The sequence below is a fragment of the Sylvia atricapilla genome, chromosome 3 (assembly GCF_009819655.1).
Source record: "Sylvia atricapilla isolate bSylAtr1 chromosome 3, bSylAtr1.pri, whole genome shotgun sequence".
Classification (NCBI taxonomy): Eukaryota; Metazoa; Chordata; class Aves; order Passeriformes; family Sylviidae; genus Sylvia; species Sylvia atricapilla.
Window position 1 is genome coordinate 11,942,904 of NC_089142.1, and position 26,175 is coordinate 11,969,078.

General features: G+C 42.0%; 1 protein-coding gene across 2 annotated transcripts; it reads right to left on the reverse strand.

Moving 5' to 3' along the window:
* Positions 1-7,468: 7,468 nt before the first annotated feature.
* Positions 7,469-10,980, reverse strand: MYCN (MYCN proto-oncogene, bHLH transcription factor). Of its 2 annotated transcripts, none has more exons than XM_066314775.1 (2): positions 10,146-10,980; positions 7,469-8,980 (listed from the first exon to the last, which is right to left on the reverse strand). In XM_066314775.1, the coding sequence occupies exons 1-2, from the start codon at positions 10,846-10,848 to the stop codon at positions 8,382-8,384; spliced, it is 1,302 nt and encodes a 433-aa protein (XP_066170872.1). In that variant the 5' UTR covers positions 10,849-10,980; the 3' UTR covers positions 7,469-8,381. The 2 variants fall into 2 exon arrangements, with proteins under 2 accessions (XP_066170872.1, XP_066170871.1); XM_066314774.1 differs by having other exon boundaries at positions 7,469-8,983.
* Between the last annotated feature and the right edge of the window lie 15,195 nt (positions 10,981-26,175).

Below are 26,175 nucleotides of genomic sequence, written 5' to 3' on the forward strand. Positions count from 1 at the left end.
CAGAATGGGAATCTGTATTTTAGAGTTAGATAAAATTTGATTGAGACATAATTGGAAGTAGTAGGAGAGGTGAGATTGTAAAGCACGAAAATGACTCATTTAAGTGTTTGAATGAAAGGAGGAATAGGCATAGGGCGATATGGAATAGTTATTGAAGACCACAGAAGCTGTGAAAAGAAATTTCTTTTTTGAAGGAGCAAAGAAATATAAAAACTACTGGAGTAAGGTTGTAGAAACAAGAAAAGGGAAATGCTGAAATAGTTCAAACTATCACAGATCCAATAAAAAATGTAGATCTAAAAGTTACTAGTGATTTTTTCTTAATGTTCATCTACTTGCTGTTTTTCTCCTGTCATGTTTGTTTGGTTTTCTTAAATTAAAAAAAAAAAAAAGTGATATGTGCTATCATTTAATTTCATTTAAAATGTTGTCAGTATATTGCCATCTGAAATGTATCAACATGCCCTGTAAATGAGCTTTGTGTAGGTGTGAGAAGGAGAAAATAAGGTCCTGCCCACCATGCAATATGGTAATGTGAGAGATGTTTTAGGGAATTTTATCAGTAATGCAAGCATTTTCTGGCAAGGATGAATATTGCTATTTATTGTTGAGAAACAGGGCTTGTGAGAGGATGAAAGAAATCCAAGGATGCTAAAGGTATGGAGATAATAGACAACCAAAGGAAAAAGGATATTCAGTGTTGCAGAAAAGATGAACCAGACAGAACTGAGTTTAAGATTACTTGATTTGTTCAAGAAAAACCTTTAAAATGTGTAAGTGAAATGAAAGAAAGACAGGACTATTTGGACTCAGCTTGTAGGTTAAGGAACTGAAATTAGGTGTTAATGCATAGGTGTTTATATGTTCACTCTGTACCTGGAGTGCCTTTTATAGCCATTGAGAGCTGATCAGTACAGAGAACTGACCCTCAAAAGCTAATCCAATTCACTCTTAAACAGACATCCCCACCAAATCCTTATCCAGATTTCACTGACTATAACAGCACCTAGATATCAAGCTTTCAGTTAGATATCTACAGACATCCAGATTTAGGTATCTTAATCCAAACCCCACATTAGACACCTGCAATGTTGGTTCCTGTGTCTGATCCTTGAAGACTTCTCCATAATCCACACCAAATATGAGCACTTCCAAGGTGAGAATAATTTGTGTCATTTTAAATAGCCATTTAACGATAAAATTAATTGTGCACTAAAAAGACCTATTTTCTTTATTGACTAAAAGGAGTTTATATTTGGTCAGGTGAATCCCCCTTGCCTCCTATAGGGCTACTTAGCTAATGAAAGCAAAAGAAAAGACAAGTAAAGAATCATATTAGCATAAGAATGTTTAAAGGCTGAAGATAAAAAATATTGAAATTATTGAAAACATTACATAGCTTCATTAGTAGCACATGTTTGAAGGAAGTGTTCATAGAGATATGGCTTCACAACACACTTTACAACCAATATTATCTTGTACACCGGAGAAATAATACATTGGGATTGTGGTTTACCCTGAAGCAGAGCTTTTAGAGAAATGTTTGTAATCATAATTATTGAGGATGTGACTCACAAGTGTTGCCTTGGAACTATGACTAAAACTAACAATTTTTGGAGAAAATGAGAAATAAGAAGCCCTCAGAACCACAGTTTACAGTACATTTTTGATTACTAGGTTTCTAGATAAAACTAAGTATATTTGCTTTCCTGATAGATTTTCTTGTACTAAGAGAATTATCTAATTCTTAAGAGCATGTGCAATTCTAAGGGGATCAACCCAACGTGTTCCAAATTTCTTGTAGAGGTTGTTACACGTCACCACTCTCATTTCAGTGCGTGATATAGTAATCTAAATATTATCTTCTAGATCTATAGGATCAGATTCTGAGCGTGAGTGAGCACAGAAACCATGTGATTTCCTTTCTGTGACATTGTTCCTTTCTGAACAATTGCTTCAAAAATAATAAAGTGCCAAATCTAATGACAATTTTATAAGACAAATAATTTCTATACTATAAAAAGAATCATAACAATATTTCAGGAATATTTTAACATCGATATTAGAAATTTAAAAGAAGAAAATTTTTAAGTGGTTTTAAAAATATTTTCTGAGAATTCCTAGGTACTAGCCAACATTGAACTATGTGTATGATATTAGATAGTTCCCTCATCTCCCACACCATGAATTGCAATATTAATTAGATGTTGGAATTAAATTGATTACAACCTACTTTTTATTAAGTTTATATCATACTGAAAAAGCAAGATTTTGTCTAAATGTAATTGCCATGTCTTGCAGAAGGAAAATCTAAAAATATCCATCCAAATAATATTCTAATTACAGTGATTTGTTCTGTGAGGAAGTGAAATCATTGAATGCTAAAACACTATGTATTTATTTCTGATGGTGTGAGGAAGCAAAATAGAGATAAGTGCCATTGAAATATTTTATTTAATTGCAAGTGAAACAACTATGCCGATTAAAATACCTATATATCCTACATTCATGCACTGTTTTATTCCAAGTAAAATATCTATTAGCCTGCTAATCATTCCTCTAAATTTCATATGGTGAGTAAGATCAAGCTAGAGATCAAGTAACTTGGTTATCCAACAGCCATAAAGCAGCCCTTAACACAGTTCCCGTAATCACCCCTTGCATGCTGTAATCACTCTTTCCTCAAGGTACAGGGCAGTGCTTGGGCTGGTTCCAGGTAAAGCCCAGTGCGGAGGCTCTGGACTGTGCAGTGGGAGGAGCCCTGCGTCTCTCTGCTGACTACATAAGGAGAATTAGGAAGCTAAGCAGCTAGGTGCTTAAAACTCTGTAATGCTTGTAAAGCTTGTAGATTAGAAGGTGAAACTAGACATGTAGACAGCATGACTCATCCTACCCCTAATATAAAACTAAGATATACATAGCAGTTAAACAACAGGACTCTTGGTATAGTTTTATGATTGATACAGCCACTCACAGAGACAATCTAACTCAGTTTCAGACAGATAACATAGAAGATTCTGAGTTCCTCTCCCTAAATATGTGTAGTATAGAAGACAGAAAGCAGACAGAAAGCAGTAAACACTTAAAGCAGACAAAAGACATCGGGAAATAGGGAGGACAAAATAAGAAAAATTAAATAATCTTATTTTACCATAAAATGAAAATGTCTCCACTTATCTAAATAATGTCAGATAGAAACACTATATGATGGCAAATTATATAGCTCACAAATAGAGCAGCCATAATAGCATATATGGACCCTAACAATTATTATGCATACAAAATATAACAATTCAGAGATCAGTAACAAATAGGTCATAATTCAGTTATAAGTTCCATAAATTTTAAGTCTGATAAGTCTACACACCCATCCATTTCACCCTGGAGTTAAAAAATACTTGCCATTATTTATGATTGCACTTAAGATACTTTTTTTAAAAAAAATTCTGCGTTACTTAGGTGTGTCGTATTGTGATCATAAATACAGAAAACAAAATGTCTTCATTTGCTTTTTCTTCAAAGAGCCAAGTGGACAACCTTGTAACTTACTCAGTTAAAATATACACTAGGCTTTATTTAGCTGGGCTCATGGATCAACACTTATGGAATCCCTTGTGTGCACACAGCACGTATGTTAATCTGTACATCCAGCACACATACAAGGAACCTCCACGGTTCAGAGATCAAGAATTCATTTTATCTTCTCCAAGTTGACTACAAATATATCAATATATATATCAAATATATCAAATATATCAATAATCTCATCGAGAGAAGGATCTGGCCAGTAAGGGCACAAAGTTGGATGAGAATCACTGATCTGCAAGCAGCAGGAATTATCATGTCATACAATTCAGCAGCAAAACATCTGGTTACGGTGGCCAAGCTTCATTGTGGGGTCAGTACAAGTAGATAGGCAGCAAAGAACTACTGTAGGGAAGCCAGTTGGACAGGTAGCCCAGCAGAAATGAAAGCTTGTCTTGGCACAGACCAAGGGCTCTGAATTGAGGCTTGTCAGTGCTACAGGAGCATCCAGAAGTGCTGAGGCAAAGCCCACCATGTTGACTCTACAATCAGCTTCTGTTCCACGGTTTGCACCATTGCTTTCCTCCAAGATTTCTGAAAGTGTTGTGTATCCCATTTCTATTGAAATCCCTGCTTAATTTAAAAGCATTGCTGTGACACCTCAAATCCCTTTAAGTTTGATGGCTTTGTGTTCCTGAGAAGAGACAGGGAAGAGAAGGGAAAAGGGAAGTGGGAAATGGACACAAGGAGAAGAAAGTAACCCAGGTATGGATCATATAGCATTTGGCAATTGTACATTAAAAATCCATTAGTTATCTCAAAATTAATATTTTAAATAACATCTGATTTAAATCAGCCAGAAGCCAGGAAATTCAACCTTAAGAATGTCACTCATTTGAAGTAATTTTATTCTAGCTTGGTTTATCAGTGTACTTCCCAGGAGCAAATAGTAAATTATGTATTTCATGATCCCTCAAAGAGTCCTGCCAAGAGCTGGTGATAAGTTGCTATAACAGCAGCTTGGGGTTTGGGAAATACACTTTCCTTAGCACTCGTGGTAACAGGTGACTGAGTGGTAATGATGCCATTAACACATTTCACCTTTTTAAGGTCTCCCACTGGTGTTTCACTTACACTAATTTATGAAGGAATCATTTCATTTTGGTGTTACACCTCCCTTGTGTTCTTAGTGGTATTTTTAAGAAAATAAACAGAAGGTGGGAAGGAGAACATCATCTGAGATATGTGATTTTGGAGAAAACCAACATCAGCAAGTTCTGTCATGTATGAAAAAGGACTTGGGAATTTTTATAGCAGATCCAAAAAGATTGAGATCAACTTAATTCAGTTTTCCCTTCAGGAATCACCAGTATCTGCTTTGTAATAAGCAGCTATAAAGTACTTGTCCCATATGATTCTCCAGACAGATATGTTTGCATTTGTTATGCAACTGTAGGTATGTATTTATTAAAAACAAAACCAAAAAAACACAGAAAAAAACCCCCAAAAAACACAAACCCAGGCAACAGTGTCTCAATTCATTAATGACTGAGTCCTTATAGGCTCCCCACTCTAGATACACTTGGAAAAGGATCTTTTGTTATGGCTGTGGCTAGGTTTCTATGTCCTTATATAGTCTTCTGGCTACTGTACTGATTCTTCAGATATTACAATTAAGTACTTCTTTTCAAAAGCTGTATTTCCTACAACTCTCAATTCTTTTTATCATGTAACTTCAAAAGAAATCTTCTATTTATCAACTGTAACTTCATTAACATCCTACAACTGAGATTTTTTTTTAACCAGAAATATTTGACCTTGACAACTTACTCCCTACAGCGACAATGTGAAAACAAACCCATCAACTCCTTGAGGGATTAAAAAAAAAAAAAAAAAAAAAAAGACAATGCCAAAGTACTGCTAGTACAGCACAGAGGAGCAAGCAAATGTTACAGTATACGGGAGCATTATGGTACCAGATTCTGTCTCCATGGACATCAGTTGGCTGTTTATCACTGAATTCTAAAGAATCACACCAAAACTCCCACATAATTTAGTGAGAAACAGAGATGAGATTCAGATTTCCGATGGGATTTGTGTTGAATATCCAAACAAATCTGAGTATTTGACACTTTTAATACATTCTAAATGCTTGGTTTCCACAAGATGAGACAGAACTGGGTTGTCTCCAGAAAGAATTGCTGTCTTCAACTCCCTGATGGGAGGTTACAGACAAGGTACTACCAGACTCTTCCAGGAGGTTAAAGATGAAAAGACAGGAGGCAATGGACAAAGATTACAAGAAAATTCTAGATAGTACAGAATTTGTATCAGTCATGGTAGTCAAAAAACACATGTTGCCCAAAGAGGCTGTGGAATCTCAATCCTTTAAGATATTTGAGCCTTGGCTGCATGACTCTGAGCAAACTGGTCTGACACAGAGTTCACTCTGAGTGGAGGATTTGGACCAAAATTCTCCACGAGTGTGAAAGGGAAGAAAGCGAAGAAAGGGAAGAGGGAGGGTGGGAAAAGGGACTTCTTCAAGAATACTCATACTCATTTAATGTTTGAAAAGAGTACAACAGGAGTTCAACAGAAATTGCTAAAAAAAAGGGGTTAAAAATTGTTTTAGCTAGTCAAATTAAATGTACCCTGTAATTGTTCACACCAATTGTCTCTGCCAACTGTTTTATCATTGTGGTTGGAAAATGGAAGAAGCGTGTCAAAGGAATCAAAATAAATATTCAATATATGGAAGAACTGTGGTTAAATCTGAATTTAGATCTTAACTCTATTCAGGCCAGTTCTTCAAATACTTGTGTAAGCCTAGCTGAATCCAGTGTTACACCAATTTATGCCTGTTAAAGATCTGGATTTACCGCACTGATCTATGTACAGTTCTTGGCAATCATGGGACAGAAGCTGCCTGGAGCCCAAGGGCACACAGGTTTTGAGTGCATCAACAATCCGTAGGGATAGACATATGGCACATTCATTACATGGGGGCTGTTTTGCCCCCACGCTGCTCTTCCTGTTACCTCATGGCAAATAGGGGATTTCCATACCTCTATCACCAGATAAGCTACTTCCTTTGTGGCTAAAGCAGGGGCAGATGCAACAGGTGAGCTTCTTGCAAGTGGATCCTGATAGTACTTACTGGCCATTTGGTCATTAATTCCTCTTTTATTTCATATTCAGTGTGAGGAAAGACAATGTCAAAAATACCTATAGAGACTAGAAAATAAAACAACTCCCTGCTCTCATGATCTTTATGAAATCTGTTTGGTCATTCTGTTAGAGTATCTTGTTACTGTCACACCAAATGCCAGCTCTTGAGACAATCAAGTTCCATGTTCATCTGATGCATGCTTAGTGGTTCTGCATCTTCCCTGAGACTTTTAATTTTAGTAACTAATGTAGTAACAAACAGGACCTTCAGCTACAAACAAGAACATTCAATGATGGACAGCTTTAAAGCTTTCCTAATGCAAAGATCTGCAGCCAAGTTAAGATCTTTGTTTACTACAAGTATTTAATTTTCTATGCTTTGGCAAGTCTACCTCAATCATTTATTTCTCCTGCGTGCCAGAGGCCAGTCCCTTGGCAGAAGTTTGCTAGTCTTGTTTCTGATCCCTCAGAATTCTCCGGGTACAAGTGGGTATTTCAGGAGTCTTTGCAAGACACAGGAGTCATTCCATTAAGTGTGGTACATCTGGTTCCCTGGGATGATCCTGACAACCCAAGTATGAAATAACAGGAACACAGTTCTTACGACAATTATTTTTAAACCAGAAATGGAAACGTCTTGCCCAGCTGACCCTTATAAAGGGTCACCTACAGCCTGAGAATTGAAGTGCCAATGGTATGGGACCATGCTTTTTTGTATTTCATCAATATTGCAAACTCAAAGATTTTATTTAAAAGAAAAATAATAAATGGCACATCATGTAATTGCTATTTATTTTCATAAACATGAGGTATTTCAAAGTGCTATAAGACGCAGCACTAAATGTACATCATTGGAAGAAATTAAACACAGAACTTTGCAGTTACCCAGTTCTATGCACCAAACATTAACAAATACATTAACTGGAAGAAACAGGCTAGGAAAAGGCATATATAGTAAATTTCTTTACAAAAGTTTCTTAGTTCAAAAAAGTGATAAAGTAATATCTACTCAAAACTTTCACAACTCATTTTCATACGAAAATATAAGTATCAAATTTAGTTATGTATCAGCATCATACTAAAGTATACAGGCAATGTAAGAATTAGTACAGTACATAACAGAGATTAACAATATATTTGTATACAAAAACATGCTCCTCAAACATTGAGGTATTACAGTACTTAGGTATGAACTTCCAGTCTAATACTGGCAGCAAAAGCCACCTCTCATAACCCAAGACATGTACAAAAGGCAAGTGTGTAGATGGTATTTACAGAAATTCCCACAGGGGTACAAAATGCCAACCCCTAAAGTAACATCTGTTAGAACATAAGCACCATAAAACTTAGGAATGAACATTTTAAAACTCAACTAGATGTCATCAGCAGCTCCAAATGCTCACAACACTTTAAAAAAACAATCCCCACCATCTACAGTTCTTAAGAAGAAAAAACAAAGGCAGTCCATTGTTGTTTGGTAGTCTTGCAATAAACTCCTTGCAAGAACATCCATTTGCTCCGTACCCGGATAATATAGTCTGTCGATTACTTCAGGGACTGGATTGAAATTAAAACCAACATTCTTAACGTCAAAAACACAATTTTTTTATAAAGAATCAAAAATGTGCAAAGTGGCAACGACTGTCCAGATCAGCCAAAAAAAAAACCCAAAACAAGCCCAAAAATGTTTAGCAAGTCCGTTTGTAATCTATTTTCTTTAGTAATTGTTCTTGTCTGGCTTGCAATTTTTCCTTTTCTAGCAGTAACTTCTGCTCCTCTGCCTGAAGAGAATGAACATATTCAGTGGCTTTTTTCAAGATCACAACTTTTGCAGCTTTCTCATTTTTAACCAGTTCTGGAACATGGTCCCTTAATGTGAGGAAACTTGACCGTAGATCATTACGTCGTTGACGCTCCAGGATATTATGGTTGCGTCGACGTTCACTGTCCTCTGAATCAGAGTTTCGAGGACTTGAACTCTTAGGCTTTGGTTGGATCGTGGGTTTTACTGGACGGGGCACCTCAATTTTTAACTTTTTCTGTGGTGGAGCCTCTTCAGTCTCCACGAATGGAGAAGGAGCGGCATAATTATGCTGCTGGTGAATTGGGGCACAACGCTTTAGTATCAGTCCATTCTGCTGTGTCCTGACTGATGAAAAAGTGGCATTTTTAGGACGCACTGTAATAGTAAGGGTGGTAACAGACTTGTTGGTAGACGAGCGTCTTTTCTCCACTGTAACAACATCTATTTCTTCTTCTTCATCCTCTTCCTCCTCATCTTCATCATCTTCTGGTAACAAAGGACAGAAAATACAACAGACATTATTCTCCCTGAAAATACCCTGACCAAGGATCAGTATTTACTGACAAAACATATCCAGTAAAAACAGTAATGAAATAACTGATGGCAAAACCAGGATGCGCCCACCATCTGCAGGCAGATACAGATCTGTAAAAGTATGTAATACACACGAAATCAGCAAACAACAAGGATTTCTGGAAGCTTAATAAGTTTGATTAGATGGGGTTTTTTTTTAACACATCTAATTTTTAATCAAAATGGGGCTACCCATTTTCATAATCACAGAGGCAGAAAAGAATTTTTCGACAGAATGTATGTAGTTTGAATGGAATCATCGAGCTGCGGCACAAAAGGCAAGCACAGAGCCACAACACAGCCCCTGCTTGGTAGAAAAGCAGCCTGAAAACGAAACAATCGCTGGGTTTGTTCTGAAGCAGAAGGTGAAGCTGCTCCAGCCGGGGACCCTTTAAGCCGGCGCTTGGTGCACTGCCAAGAAGACAGCTGTTGGAAGTGCTTCCTCACCCAAAGCTGTCAAACCAGACATTAAAGGGACAGTAGGCTCTGAAACCCGGGACGGATCACCAAGTTTGTGGCGGTGGTCATAGGGACCAGCTCATCTACACACGCCAAACCCCGGTTCAGCCCGAGTGGACTTCTCTGCGAGCACGCACAGAGGATGTTTGGAGCATTCTGGGCTCTCTCAGTACAAGCGCTGCTCTACGGTTTCACTAGTTAGCTCCAGCCGGCCCGCATCGCGCCCAAGGGGACGCGCACACGGACATCCCCCATAAACCCCATACCCCCGGAGGCGATGGCAGCCGCACTGCCGCCCCCCCCACGAGTCCCCCGGGGGCAGGAGACTATTAGCGGGCCCGGAGGGTCCCCAGCACCTCGCAGCCCCTCCGGGCCGGAGCTGCTGTCCGGCGCCGGGCCGGGCACAGGGCGAGGAGCGGGCGGGGGCTGCCCCGGGCCGTGCCCGCCGCCCCCGCGGGGCCCCGCGCTGCGGCCGCGCCTGCTGCCGCCTGCCGGCCGCCCCGCGCCCCGCCCGGCTCCGGGCCGCCGCCGCCCCGCCCGCCGCCGGGGCAAATGGCTGGGGGCCGCGGCCGCCGGCCCCGTCCCCACCCCCGCGCCCCGGGGCCGGAGCCCTTACCCGAGTCGCTGAGCGTGTCGTCCCCCGACGAGCTGCTGCTGCTGCTCGCCCGGCTGTCCCCGGCGGGGCGCGGCGAGCGGCCGCCCCGCGGAGCCCCTTCGCCCGCTGCCGGCGCCTCCCGCTTGTTGACGGGGAAGGGGAAGACCACGGCCGGGTCCACGCACTCGGGCACGGCGCCGCCCAGCTCCGCGCGGCCGGAGGCGGCGGGGCTGCCCGTGGGCCCCGCGGGCGGCGGCGGAGCTGCGGGCGCCTTGGTCTGCAGCTTCTCGCTCACCGCCCGCTCCAGCTTCTCGCGCGCCGAGAAGCCGCTCCACATGCAGTCCTGGATGATGATGGAGTTGAGATTGTTCGTCACGCCGGGGCCCGTCTCGAAGAAGTCCCCTCCGTCCACGCCGCCCCACAGGTCGGCCTCGGGGGGCAGCAGGAGCAGCTCCGATGCCCAGTCCACGGGGTCGGTGGGGCGGCAGCCCCACAGAGCCGCCCCTCCCCACGGCACCGGGCCCCCGCCCGGAGGGTGCTCCTGGAGCCCGGCCCGGCTGGGAGACAGAGGAGGGGTGGGCAGCAGCTCAAACTTTTTCCAGATGTCCTCGCCGGGGGGAGCGGAGTCCGGCCCGCACAAATAAAAGTCATCTTCGTCCGGGTAGAAACAAGGCTGCAAAGAGTCAAACTCGAGGTCTGGGTTTTTACTGACCATTCCTGGCATTACTGGTCTGTTTTTGCTGATCACTGGGTCGAGCAATAGTTTCAAACACAGGTTTTATGGGTATTTCCACCAAGAGGAAGAAGAGAGGTTCTCCCACGACCTGAAACTAAAAAAAAAAAAAAAAAAAAAAGAACAAAACACCACCGCAATTAATACGAGTAAACAGACACGAACGTGGCTCCCTTCCTCGTAACGGAAGGAAAAAAATTAATAATCCCATCATCAATAGCAAACAGGGAGCCTTTAGAAAGTTGAGCAAAAAAAAAAAAAAAATGCATCTCACACACCTTTCTCTTCCCGACTCAAGACACTGAAATCAAAGCGCTCAGGTAGTGCTCCCCCGTGCAGAGCCTGCCCCGCTGCTCCGTGGGGACACAAACCCAGCTTGCACAGTCCGGCGGGGATGCACAGCCTGCGCACATAGCCCTCGCCTGCTCTCTCCAAACCGCTTCAAACGCTCAAAACAGCACAGCAACTGCAGACAGATGCACGGCTTTGATACCGTAATCTCTCCAGAAAGGCTTCTTAATACGCCAGCAAAAGTAGAGGAAGTTTACTCCTTTTGTCATCTGCGGAGCAGTGCAAAGGGGAGAAAAGGATGCAAGAAAAAAAAAAAAAAAAAAAAAAAAGGGGGCGGAGGGGTTCTTTGCAACTTCGCAAATCGCCAGTTCATTCACTCAAAGCGAGCCAGCGAAATCCGCACACAACACAAGGGGGGAGGGGGGAGGAGGGGAAATCCAGCAGCAACAGAAATTATCAACCTTATGTAATAACCTCACGCACAAAAATGCATTAAAACCACCCCGGCGCCACCAACAAAGCCTCCTGATTTGCCAAGAATGCACGGGAAGTTTTTCTCCCCCTTTTTTCCTGCAACAACGAGGTTGCAAGGACAGCAACTCCGCACATTCTGCCACTCCACGCACTCAAACCTCCTGCGAACACACCAGCTCTCTCCAGCTCGCTCACCTCCGGCGAGTGCGCGCTGCTGTCTTTACCTCGGCCGGACCCCCCACTCACTCACCCCCCACGGCCAGGCAACCACAACCCCATTCCGCTGCCGAGAGCTCCGTTGCATCAGACATTAAAAAAAAAATAGCTTTAAAGTCCAAAAAATCCAGTCAGCGTCTCACTTCAGCTCGGTCAAGGTAACGCGAAAGGAAATCGTTCTGCTGGGTTCACAACAGCTGACGCTGAGACGGAGACCAAAAAGGGTGAAAAAAAAAAAAATCCATGAAAAGCCTTATGATGAAACGCCGAGAAACGCGCCCGGCTCCGCTCAGCTGCGCTACCGCCCCGCCCCCTGAGCGCCTCCAGGACTGTGCATTTTTCTACTCGGGAAATACATTAAACTGTTTAAAATGCAAAGCAGTAAAGAGGCACCTACAAAACAGTGGCGATCTCAATGCGACAGCTCCAAACCAAAACACAAATATCCTCCACGATTTTCTTCAGCTCAATGAGAACGCCATTCAGGCTCCGCTCTGCCCCTGCGCTCCCCTTCCCGCCCCATCCTTCCCAGTTCGGCAACTCAAACGCGAAGGGGAATTGGATTTATTTGATTGGGGTTTTGTCCTGCAGCCCTGAGCCTGCAGCTTCCTCTTCTTACCTCCGTGATGATGGTGGTGGGTGTGCGAGGGGGAGGAGTGGCGGGGGGAAGGGGAGAGGGGAAAAAAAAAAAGCAGCTGATGGTGTCTGTAGCACTTTCCGCGCCCGCCCGCTGGCCCCCGCGGCCGCCCCGGCCTCCGCATCCACCCTCTGCTCGCAGACAGATGACTGTCACTGCCTGGCTTTGAAGCGGATGGATATTATTAACCCCTCAAAAAGGCATTAAAAAAAAAAAAAGAAAAAAAAAAAGGCTACTTAAAAAAAAAAAAAAAAAAAAGCCAAAAAAACCCTGACACGCTTGGGAGAGAGCACTGTGCACAGCGCGAGAAAGGCGGGAGCGCCGGCCCCGCCCCCGCTCCACGCGCACAGGGCGGGGCCGCACGTTTGGCGCCAAAAGCCCCGTTCGCTCTTTATCCTCCGGGAGGGTGTTTGGATGTCGCGGGCTTGTCCCTGCCCCGCGCCGGCCCCGCCGCGGCCGCTGGCCCCTGTGCCGCCCCGAGGACCGTCGCCTCCGGAGCGGTTCCTCCCCACCACCCGCCGCTGCGACCTCGCGCGCAACCCCCCGGGGCAGCTGAAAATAAACAAACAAGGGCTAGGGGAAGCGGCCGGGCGAGGAAGCCGCTCCGACGCAGGGCTCTGCACACGACCGGCAGCGATCGCGTCCCCGCAGGCCAGCGGGGCTGTCACGCCGCCGCGCTGCCGGCGGGGCCCCGTGCGGGCGGCCCCGCGCTCCCCGCGCTCAGCGCTCGGCGCCGCGCCCGCCGCGCCCCCGTTCCGCTGCCGACGGCGACACCTTGCGGCCGCGCGGCGCAGCGGCGGCGCTCCCGGCGCCCCCGCGCATTGCCCGGCGGCGGCACCCACCGCTCTCTCGCCTCCTTCCCCCGGCGCGGGCCGCGGGACGGGACGGGATGGAACGGGACGGGACGCGCCGGGACGGGACGGGAGCGCGGCGCTCTCCTCGGCGGTGCGCGGCGGCGGGCGCGGGTACGATCCCGATTCCGATCCCGATCCCGCCGCCGCTCGGGGCGGTGCCTCCTTGCTCATAGGCTGCAGGTTGAGGCGGGGACTGGGGCGTCGCTCGCAGCGGGCCGGTGGCGGCGGGCGGCCGCTTTGTGTGCGGTGGCGGCGGGGCCGCCTCCCTGTCCCGCCTCGGTGGGGGCGAGGCCGGGCTGTTCAAACACGGCGGGCATGGTGGTGTGGGGAGAAAGCTGAGCGTCCATGGAAGCGACTGAGGAGGAGGAGGCTGCTCGCGAGAGAGTGAAATAAACCCTGTGTGAGGCCGTGTGTCCCTTCGCCTCGTCCTCTCTGGCAGTTTTGGGCAGGAAGGTCCTGCTTTCTCCTGTGTGGTGATCCCCCCTCGCATCCATGCCTCGCTTCACTGGCCAAAACCTGGAGGCTCCAGCGGGCGCTCGGTGCCCTGAGGCGGCCTTAGAGCCGTCGGGGGCCCGGCGGTGTCCGAGGCTCGGTGGGGCACGGCTGGGCCTGGCTGCGGGCTGCCGAGGGCGGCACCTGCTCTGCGATGGCCCCAGCCAAGGCACGGAGCTGCTGGCAGGCTCTGCTCGCCCAGCTCGCCCCTGCAATGCCTTCCTCTCCCCAGGGAGGTGGCTGATCTCAGGAGGAGCCTTCGATAGGTCTCGCTGAGAGCAAAATAGGCAGCTGGAAGGTGAACCCTCTGTCCCGCAGCCTCCAAACGTGCAGGATTGAAGCGGGGCTCCTGAAGGTGACCTTTCGATACCCTGCTCTGAGTCACAGCTTGGCTGGAGGCAGCTCTGCAGCGGGGGGCACCGTACAGCCGAGGAGCGCTGGACCTGCTCCTGGTGGAGGTCGCTGCCAGCCCTTGTGGCATCAAGCTGACAAAGTATTTGAGGCCAGGTTTGCTTCAACTGTGGTGGTTTGGCCCCTCATTCCTCTAAGGCACTACGGATTCAAGCCGGGGAATTGATTGATTAGCAAATGTGCACTCGGTACTTTGAAGATGTGAAGTCTTATGAAAGAATAAAGATTTATTAATTTCTTTTTGGATGATTTGGCTGGCCAAAAAAAGTGTGGGTGATTGGGATTTTTTCCCTCACCATATTTCAGTAACCTTAAACAAGGTGCAGCTTGTGAGGAGACATGAACGGTTAGAATGCAGTCACAGAATGTGCAAATGATTTATTAATTCTCATCAATCAATGGTCTTTGTGGATTTAAACTATTATATATGATTTTCTCTAATTATTTTTGGTTTCTATCTTGTTATGTCCATCCAGAAATGGATATGGGCTGGTACCTTATTTACTGTTAATTCATTACAAATTTCACCTATATTTCCTCAACAGCCTTTAAAAATTTCTCTTAATTTTCCATATGTATGTGCATGGGATTAAAACCATCAATTTCTAGGAAATGTTTGTTGTGGTGTGTGATACCTTTTGTAGTACCTTGAATGAGAACATTAGTAAGACCAGTCTTTTAAAGTAACTTTAATTGCCAAAAAACATCAAACCAACAAAAACCAAAACCACCCACAATTAGGAAATGGAAAACAGTACACTGAGAAACATTGCTGTGTATGAGGAGTAACTCTGTTTATTTAAAAAGGCTTGTTAAAACCCCAGATCTATTGCTTTGTCTTCTACAGTTGAGAAAGACATCGAAAGCTTTGGAAGGGCTGCACAAATCCTTGTGATGTTTTGACTGACACTTACCTTGGGCTCTTTTGTCGACATTTACATTTCTTTCTCTGATCTATTCTGTCCCTGAAATTACATATATCAAGAAGCCTCAAGGCAAATGAAAGTCTGAAATTACTAGTAGTTACTGTAAATTTATTGTTATGTTATTTCACTGGAAAAATTTGGGGATTAAGATGTGCTGATAGTAGAAGTGGATCCCAATAAAAAACAGTTGTGTAGCAAGTACATTAAGGCATTGTAAGAACTTATCTGGAAAAGTAGAAAATAAGTGTTAAAAAGTATATAAAAGTCTGAAGGATGCTTTTACTTATACAGTGGTAAGAATTTAAGTGGATCCAGTGGTCTTTAGTGTGGCCTAGCAAGGAGTCTGGGAAAGCCCTGTGCTGAGAGCTTGGATGTATATACACAGAGGAAAGTTATGGTCAGGGTTGCTGTACATCATCCCATTTGTTGTCATTGATTCATTAAGAAATGATGTGTGAGGCAAATTTCTCTGGCCACACACACTTCTCATTCACCCTCACTGCCTGCAACTATTGAGAAGATCAAAAGAAACTATACTATTATGTGATATCTGTGCAGTTTTCTTCCTCAGAGGCACCCAAAATTCAGTGCATTTTGGTTTTCTTTTCAGAAGAAATGTATGTATTCTCTGTGAATACATACACTGTATGTACATACACATACATGCACCGTGAAAGATTTTATAACACTGTCTCTGTCTTCTTAATCAGGACATGGGGAAAGTGGAAAATACCCCAGTGTTCTGAGTGCACTTGGCAAAAGTCTGACAGAATTGGGACAATTTATCACTGTTCTGTATCAGCCAACAGAAGCTACATGCAAAACTCTCTGTAGGATTAGACAGGGTGTAGGTAGGAACACTCATAGACTTTTTTTTTTTTTTTTTCTTTCTTTTTTCTTAGAAAAGACCTAATACACTTCCTGTTAGATAGCAGTAATAAAATTTTCAGGTGGATTAAGTATTTGGAGGTAAGTATTAAAGGGAACAGTTACAGAAGCTGCCAGATTTAGAGCAATCAGATTTATTTCTGCATATGTTCAGTAAACTTGCTAGGGAGTTGTGCTGCTCCCTGCTGTGAAGCTGCTGAGGGTGTGTAATCTAAACTATTTCTCTTGCCGATTTACCCACATCCAGGTGAGACAGGCTTAGGGACTTGCCCAGTGTCACTTATGGAAACTGAAGCAGATTTCCCTGGTAAGCTGATTGTAACTGTCTGAGGTAGCAATTGCTTTCCCATGAGTTCTTGCAGAGTGCATCAGCATTATCCATTAAGAGGAGAATGTAGTGCAGAGTCACAAAGGCCTTTGGATGTCACAGAGGTCTGCAAAGAATACAGATGTTCTTGTTAAAAAATTGGTAATTGATAAAAAAATCTCAATTACCAGCTGCAATAGCTAGTGCTTGTATAATGTTTCAGAATGACCAAGACATTGAAAACTGTGAGTTATTTTACTTCCAATCACCACAGAGATCTCTAGCCAATCTCACCTGTGCATCCAGAAGCACTTTATGGAGTACCAAGAAATCAGAGGAGTAATTCTATTTAATTAGAACTAATTTTGAAGCCATATAATTCATAATAAATAGCCTGATAATAAAATAGTAATGTGGCTGTTAAAACCAGATGAGATACTGGATTTATCTAGTGATAAAGGTAATGCTCCACCTTTAAGCGTTCCTAGATATATCAGAAACCATCTTTCAAAAGATGGTGCAAAGAAAAAGAGCTTTTTTCCTTCTGTGTATATTTGTGTATATTTGGATTCTTCAAAAGTGATTGGTGAGACCAGTGTTCGCGTACTACTATTCTCCCTCAGCTTCCTTTCTAGCTGCTCAGGGGGCATTAGAAGATTTTCATTAAAACCAGAAGTCCTAGAAATGTATTTTTAGATTTGACAGAAGCTTCTAGCGGTTTCTGAGGAAAGCATCTTGCTTGCCACAGATTTTCAAACCCTGTATATGGCTAGATAAACATCTAAGCATTGGTTATGTTACTGTTGTATTCTAAAGCAAAAATATAAAAAACCCCACCAAAATAACTTCAAAAAGTTGCTGGTAAGACCACTAAGTGAAATGTTTCACAATGTTTTTCTAGAATCACAGAATCAATTAGATTGGAAGAGACCTCTGAGATCATCAAGTCCGGGCTGTGACCGAACACCAGCACATCAACCATATCATGGCACTGAGTGCCACGTCCAATCTTTCCTTAAACACCTCTAGGGGTGGTGGCTCTACCACCTCCTGGGCAGTCCATTCCAATATTTAATCACCCTTTCCATGAAGAATTTCTTCCTAATGTCCAGTCTCCCTGGCACAGCTTAAGACTATGTCTTTTTATCCCCGCTTGCCTGGGAGAAGAGGTTGATGCCTGGCTACAACTCCCTTCATGCAGTTGTAGAGTCGTAAGGTCTTCTCTGAGTCTCCTTTTCTCCAGGCTAAACAGCCACCCTTCACAGGACTTGTGCTCCAGACCCTTACCAGCTCCATTGCCCTTCCGTGGATCTGCTCCAGCCCCTCAATGTCCTTCCTGAGCTGAGGAGCCCAGAACTGGACACAGCACTCAAGGTGTGGCCCCACCAGGGCCCAGTACAGGGGGACAATCCCTGCCCTGGTCCTGCTGGCCACACTATTCTGTTACAGGCCAGGATGCCACTGGCCTTCCTGACCACCTGGGCACACTCTGGCTCATATTCAGCTGCTGTTGGCCAACACCCCCACGTCCTTTTGCTCTTGGCCACTTTCTAGCCACTCTGTCCCCAGCCTGTTGCACTGCAGGAGTTTTGACCCAAGTCCATGACTTGGCACTTGGCCTTTTTGAACCTCATGCCGTGTGTCTCATCCCATCAATCCAGCCTGTCCAGGTCCCTCTGCAGAGCCTTTCCACCTTCCAGATTGACATTCCCACCCAATTTGGTGTCGTCTGCAAATTTGTTAATGGCAGACTAGGTATTCTCTAACCCAACTCTCCTTGATCATGGGAAAGTTTTCCAACATTCCATTTACCTGGTCTCATGGATAGGAGAGCAATGACAAACTTGGGTTTTGTTACAATAATTTGTTAACTTCTGAAAAAGGTTAACAAAAGTAGTGCATTACAGTTGGTGATTTTACTTTTTTTTTATTATGGTGAATGTAGTATGTGTTTGGCGTGCTGAGACACTGATCTGTATTACCATGCTCCAAATGAACAATTGAATGTCATCTACCAGTAATTTTGAGGGTATCAGTGATGTAATTTTTTACTGTGTCCTTCAGCCATAGCAAATGTCAGACCCATTGGAGGATTAGGTGTCTTTATAAATAATCTCATCACAGGTCTTCAGTTTTTCTTTGGAAGTCAAGGGTTGGACCTTCCTCAGTCAATATCCACTCCACTGCCTGTTAAAGCCAGGGAAGAACTCTTTGAAAAATTAATTTACTAAAGCCTAGGAGACTCTTATTTTCCAGTTTATAGGCATGGAGAGAACTACACTGAAAGCAGTTTCCTGCTTCTCTTGACCTGCTGCAAGTAATAGGCAGGTGGGAAAAGGACTGGTGAGGTCTCACAGCTTCATCAAATAAGACTTTTTTCCTCACAGCGGTCTGTGGAAAAGCCACAATGCCACTTCGTCAGGAAGACTTGTTCTCAATTAGTTTAATTCTCTGAAAAGCTTAGTTTAGCTAAAATCCTTTTAACACCACAACAAGAAAAGTTTGTTCAGTGAACTCTGGAAGATCTTTGAGGTTGTTCACACAGCTTGTAAAATGGCTACTTATATAATTTATTCCTCATTCTTACCCAGTTTCTTTTCTACCTGTATCCCTCTGCTTTGTCATCATATATTCAATCATTTAGTTTTTTGAAGTATTGCAACATTTTATGTTAATATGTGTGTAAATATTTCATCATCTTTGGAGCAGTAAGCCAATTGTGCATTTTTATGCAAGCTCACTTTCCTTACTGTTTTTGAAACTTTAGCTCAAAATGTTTCGCTGGTTGCAAAGCTTTTTGAACTATTCATTATAATGAAATATTTTACCAGATAATTCACTGAGACAAATGTGAAATGTGCAGTCGGGAAGGTAAAATTATAACCAGCCACATAAACCTGTCCTCATTAGCTCCTTTCAAACATCTCCAAATGTTACCAATAGAGAAAGACATCCTTGGAGAGTGGCTTGAAATGTGAATTCTTTAGTTTTCAATTGGAATCTGCTTGATGTTTGAGAGGAAGGCTTTAATTTCCTACATCTGAGATTCATTTTCAAATGCAAGCTAACAGGAAGATTAGCCTTTAAGGACTATTAGTGACTGGCCAGAATGGTGTTGGTGACTAGAATATAAAAGGGAAAAAAAAAGAAAAATGTGGGCTTAAGAGTGAATAACGGGATGCATCAAACTACACTCTCAGCTGGTGTCAATTGAGATGGCTTCCTACCACTGAGACTGTGCCAGATGAGACCAGTAACAGATCTGTCCTTTGTGATTCCAGCTTTAGTCCTGGGCCACAACTTAAAAGTAGTTTTCTGGATTGTTTAGTTGGTTCTTATTTTATATGCAACATATAGAGCCTTTACTGATAACCTGTGGGACATTCTTCAAAGCTTTGCTGTAAAAACTGTTAACAGCAAAGGAAACGCTTGACACTTATTGCAGTAATGAAAATATCTTCAGACACATTAAAGGCCTTTATGGAGTTTTGATGGTTTTATTATTATTACCATTCCTGCTTTAGTAAATCAGCAGGTCAAAGTTTTGTTTATTTATGTCAGAAATTATTGATGTATCTCTGGATGTAAGCAGACATGTATGAAGGGCTATGCCATGATCCTTGGATGTCTTACCATTTCCTCCTTTTCTGCATGTCTTTCATAATCTCCCAAGAGAGAGCTGGCTGTGTCCTTTATTTCACTTCAGCTAATTTCCATGGGCTTCTGTGAAACTTTCCTGCTGTTTCCTTGACAAATCATGTATACCCCAGCCTTGATAAAGGTGTTTGCCTCCTGGTAAAACAAATGATTGTTACAGATCAGAAACCAGACTCAACAGAGCCAGGTTTGCATTTGTTTCAGCAACTTCTGTAATCTATTTGTATGTTTGATATATTTATACGTTTTTCCAGGCAAATGCAAGGGAGTTTTCTATGAACCACAGCTTGTAAGTCAGAAAATTGCTTTGAAATGAGCCATGATCAATAGGAGGCTGAAAGAAGTGTCTTTTTCTGATCATTGTACATAATTGCTGTAAAATTATTTGACTGTTTACAGACTGTATGTGGCAAAATAAGGTGAAGTTGAAAAAAAGACAGTACAAGACAGAAGACAAGGCAGCATTTTAGTCTTTTAGCTACCCCAAAGAGGGCACGACTGAGAGAAGAAGAGCTTACATGGATAATGATATTATAAAGCATCATTTAAAAATCCTTTAAAACTGCTCACTTGTTTTTGCTTTGTTTTTAACAAAATGAATTATTTTGTAACATACTTTCAATTTAGGTAATTTGAAATGTGAATGCAGAAGAAGCAGTTAAAGTCATAGTGTCCTAGCAGCGCTGAATTAAAAGAGTTTAAAAGTATTGTTGTTTGACTTACAGCTGAGAAAACCAAAAAACATATATTTAGTGCTGTTTCCACTGTTATACTTTTTGGATGTTAATTTCTCTTTTGAGAATTGCTCATTGTATAGGAGAGACTTCCTTGTTTTACTGTTGACTGAAACATCCAAAACTGTAATCCTGCTTTGGTAGTGCAAAGCTGTGTTCATGTGATCAGACATCACATGTTAAATGTTTTTTCATCTGTAATCTAATATTTATGAGCTATTACGGTATTGAGGCTTTCTGGTAATGAAGGTATTTGTTTTCCAGTGACATAATTTCACTGCTAAAAACATTTTTTATTTAACAGAACTGAAATGTTCTTGATATCTGCAAATGTAATTCTGCCTAATACCAGAGTTTAGAATAGATGGGCCACATTAGCAGAAGAATACAGAAATGTACATTATTTCAAAAGAGATGAAATTTATATTAAAGGATGAAAATAATTGTGAAAACTTATGATGTTTTGTTTCTATTCTGAAATGACCCAAGTCTTCTAACAACAGTTTTCATTGCATCACTTCCAGAGTGCTAAATACATTACATTTTGGTGAGATGATAGTCTCAAAAATACTAGCATTGTGCTGGCATTCCTGCTCCTTTGACTTGTATTTCTGGTGTAGACAGCTAGATCAGCATTAATCAGTGCAGAAAATCACATTTGTGTGCCAGTGTTTCAGACTGCTGGTAAAGACTTGTTCTTGGCAGGCCAGAAGGACAGATCCAGGGGTTGGATGGCATCATCCTTCCAAGTGTATCATGGTGTTGGGGACTCAGTTTTATTACTCCTCTGGAAAAAATACGACCGAAATGTTTAGTTTCTAAGCAATTTTAAAAAAGACCGCACTTTGGTAATTTAATTACTTACCAGAATTAGCAGCACATGAATAAAGGTAAACATCAGTGGGTGAAGAGTGCTGTATTTATTCAGAAGCATGTCTGTATATGTGTTGATGTACACACGTTTGTGTGCGTGCATGCACAGGTGTGATTTTATACTCCAGTTTACCCTATAGTAAATTTTAAAGCTGTTTATATTTTTCAGAAATTAAAAAAAAAAAGTTGAATCCTTGTTTATAATATTTTTTTGAAGGATGATGTCAGTATTATATTAGTTATCTGCTTCTACAGAGGGTTTAGGATATGTCTACATGGGGCAGCTGAGCATGAAGACCATCCCCAGTTCACCTAGATTGAACTAGGGTGATAAATCTGCTAATCATATTTCACTGTTGATAGCTCAAATACCAAAGGTATATAAACTGTATTTGCTTGACCCACTGCTAATGACAGTTAGTTTTGTGGCTTCACAAGGCTAATAACCTGGACTCAGCATAATTTTGAAACTTCTGTAGTGTATCATTCTGACACTTAAGTGATGCCAGCCAGGCAACTGCGTCACATTCAAGCATGCTAGGTGGATGCACCATTTGTAAACAGGGAGAGTATTTGCCTTAAACTGTTAAAAAAAAAAAAAAACACCAAAAAAAACAAACAAGCACAAAAAAAAAAAAACAACTTCATTCTCTATTTTATTTTTCTTACCAATATTTATACTCACCTTTCAAGCCTATGACTTTGTTAAACAGTGTGCAGTAGAGTTGTACTCATGGTAGATGATCATAATGCTAAGATATGAAATGCAGGATGAAAGAGTGTGTCCTGGGGTTTTGATTCTAGTTTTAGTTTACCCTTTGGAGCTGTAGCAGATCATGCTCAAGCTCATGTCATCTTTCATGTTAACTTTCATTTTTCCTCACTGGTAGAAGGGGGTAGTGGTGGTTGGTACCTTTGTGAAGTGTTTTGAGAACTTCAGTAAAATTTCACCCTTGGCAACTAAGCCATTGAAAAATGACTAGATTTTTGTTTTGTAGTATGTTTCTACTAATATGGTGGGGGAACAATACTCTGCAGTGAAGGTGGAATTGCTCTGTGATGTAGAAAGTAAAGATAAATGTTGGAATGAGACAGAGGAATTCATTTCACCTTAAGGGATGTCTGCAGTGCAAAGATGTACATCTAGGGTAGTCATAGGCTGCTTTTCTAGTCAGTGGGAGAACACTTGCCACAATCCATTTGGCTTTCTTTAGATGTCTGCTTGAGAATGAGATGAATAATGCCTTATGAATAATGCTCATTATATAATTTAATCTTACATCCTACTATAGAGGTAGCTCCAGCTGCTCTGTATTGGTTGTGGTTGCTTTTGTTTGGCTAAAGCACCACTTCCATTAACTTTCCTTAAGACTAATTTGTACAAGTAACCTAATATTTGTAATGATACTACTTTTTTCCCTTTCCATCCCACACATATCTTGCATTAACCTTCAGAAGCAGTTAATGAAGCATACAAACAGCGGTTGAAACTAATTCTCATAGAGTATCATCATGTTTGACAGTAAGTGCTGAGTGTTGGTCAGCAACTGCTCTAAAAAATGAAAGGTATATTTGGCATGCACAGTGAAATGCTGAAGTGGTGATCAGTATTGTGACAAACAGCTGAGTCTGGCTTGGCCAGCTATCAGGATGGCTGGATACACATTTTGCTATATTATTTTGATTGCATTACTTTTGGTTTTGAACTGAGGTCAGGATAATTATAGAGAGAGATGTGTCACTACTTAACAAGGCTATAAAAATGTCTGCTCAGTTTCTGCAGCTCCTTCTGAGGTGCAATGACATTTCTACTTGGTCTGTGAATTGTGTCATTGCAGATATTTGCTCGATGGTTGTGATATGAATGCAAGGCTTTTCCATATATTTACAAAAATACATATTTCATCCTCTTTGGAACTAGGATATTATTATATACAGAGAGTAACTACATATTTAGACTCTGTTATTTGTGTAAGCTTGTTCTCACAGAATTAACATAAAGAGAGTTCTCATATGCACATAAGTGCTGGCATTTTTTCCTGGAGCTGGCTTAGGAATCTGAGTTAAAAGTAAAGGTGAATAATGAAACGTGATGTATGTGTACATTCCATGTCCCATTATGCTGATAGCCGTGTATCTGTCATTCTGGAGATGACATGAAAAGATAATGAGTAAGCCTTTGTGCATATCCTGTGGCTCAGAGAAGGGAAAAAGCTCTTCTGAGGCTTGCATGTCGTTAGCGGTTAGTTTTGGAAAACCCCCTCCTGCTTGTCTTGCCTTGTGAGATGTGAGACTTGAAAGAACTTTCGCTTCTTTTACTAGTTTGAAAACATATTTAACCTCTGAGAAAGGAAGCCAGGGAAAGCGTTGAATAACTTGATTTACCATCTCTTGAAATACCTCCTTTACTAGTTCTGTGCCAGAATCTGAAGTGCTGTAGTGACAGCAGCCAAAAGGGAGTGAGGATTTGGATAGAGATAAAGGGAAAGATTAAAAAAAGAAATCTAAACCTATATTTAATCCAATGGTCTCGTTATCTGAAGCTGGCCACTTCCAGGAGCTCTGCAAACCTTTCCTTTAGTGAATGAATTGAGCCCTGTGCTATAATGACAAATACTTCTGGGAAATGCTTGTGGTATGTTAATGCTACAGTGAAAAAGTACAACTGAATTAGATAGAAAGGTATTTATCTAAAAAGGACCTAAAAAGGAATTTTTACATCTGTCGTGCATGTGGTTTATGGAGGCAAAGATGACCCAAGAGAGTGTCTGCATTGTTGAAAAGCTGGTTTTGGAATGACATCCCAGGAATAGCTGCTGCTGAGACTGGGAGGCAGGGGGATGGTGCAAAAAAAATGCTTATCAGTGAAATGTCCAATTAAAATTCTTGGACTAAATTTCTTTAGTCCAAGAAAAAAAATGGGATTTATTAATGTTTCTGATGGATTTGTTATAAAACATTGTTACTTGAACATGATTCTAAAATTTTAATTCACATCTTTGTAGTTAAATTTTAGCTGGCTGATTTGAGTAAACTTCTACTGACTTAAACCAGATAAAAACCTTTTTCACAATCATCACATTGTTATTTACTTGAAGTATCACCTGTACTACAAGTTGTGTGGAACAGAGAGCTCTAAAGCTCTAAGAGAAATGGTTTCAGGTCTCTTTGGAAGTAGATGTTTGCTCCTAAGTAGAAGTGTTCAGCAGCATGCATCCTAATTTGAGGGTGTCTAGTAGTTAGGCATTGCCAAACTGAATCTAGCAGTCACAGGTCACCCTTGTCATTAAGTGTTGCCTTTGGAGATTTTGGCATTGGGTGAGCTGTATGCTCCCTGTAATTCTACTTAAATTTCACATCCTCCTTTTTTCCCTTCATAGAAATATCTGCTTGGTGATTAAAGGTTCATAAGGCAAACATGTAAAGCTATATTATAATTTCACTTTTCCCAGACATCATCTTTTTATTTCTGCCATTATAGCCTCATGCAGAGTAAAAAGGGAGTACTACATCCTTATATCTAGCTGTTTTCTGGAGTCACTTCAAAGCTGCAGCTGAACCAAGAGGACAGAGATGGACAGAGAATCTTAAACAGTGTAAGCAAGGTTTGAACAGTCCATAGGAATGTGCATAATGACAATTTTGGAGAAAAGTGCCACACATGACATCATGCCAGTCACAGCAAGAGTCCACAACTGGTTTTTTGGGTTTTTTTTATCAAAGTGGGAAGTGTGGCGTGGCAAAAGTGAAGATTTAGGAATGTTGTGAGGTCTTGAGAATCTTAGGAAGGCAGAGAGGCTTGGAGTAAGAGGCTTTTCAGCAGCTGACTTGCTTTAATTAGGAGCAATGGTTTTAAAGTTCAGCATGCCAATGGAAAATAATTCTCTTGCAAAGCCATTAGTGAGAATCTGACTTCTTTTCTTTTGTTGTTATTTAATTCCACTGGTGTATGAGGTTGTCATCGGAAGAATGTTTGTTGCTTGTTTATTCAGGTCAGGAAAGTTGTTAATGAAATCTGTAGTCACATAGTAATTGTGTCATCAGATACACTGCTACAAAACTCTCCTTAGTGAAGAGGTATTTCCTTTGCACCTGATGATAATATTTTTCAACATAAAATATGTCAAAGCTTAGAAGATTATCTTGGCAGAACATCATACCATTAAAGCAAGATTGAATATATCCTGTCCAAATCTCTTGCTTCTTGTAATGGTGCCTAAGGCTGCAGTCCTCCAGATGTTGATACTACCAGCATTTACGTTTTGAATGAAAACCCCCTCTTGTTACCACAGAAACTTCATGGTAGAAATTTTACACTTTTTTTTTTTTTTTTTGCAGAACAATTTGTGTGATGTCATACAAAATATTGTGATTTTAAAAACAAACAAACAAACAAACAAGCAGATTTTCCCCTCCCCTTCAAAATAATTTGCCTTTAGCAATTCTGAGAGAGGATGGGACAGCAGCTATTTCATGCTCCTAGTCTAGGTTCAGGTTGCACTGTTTGCCCACAAATAGCTAAAAATTGCTTTAGTCTCAGAAAGGTAACAGAAGGTGC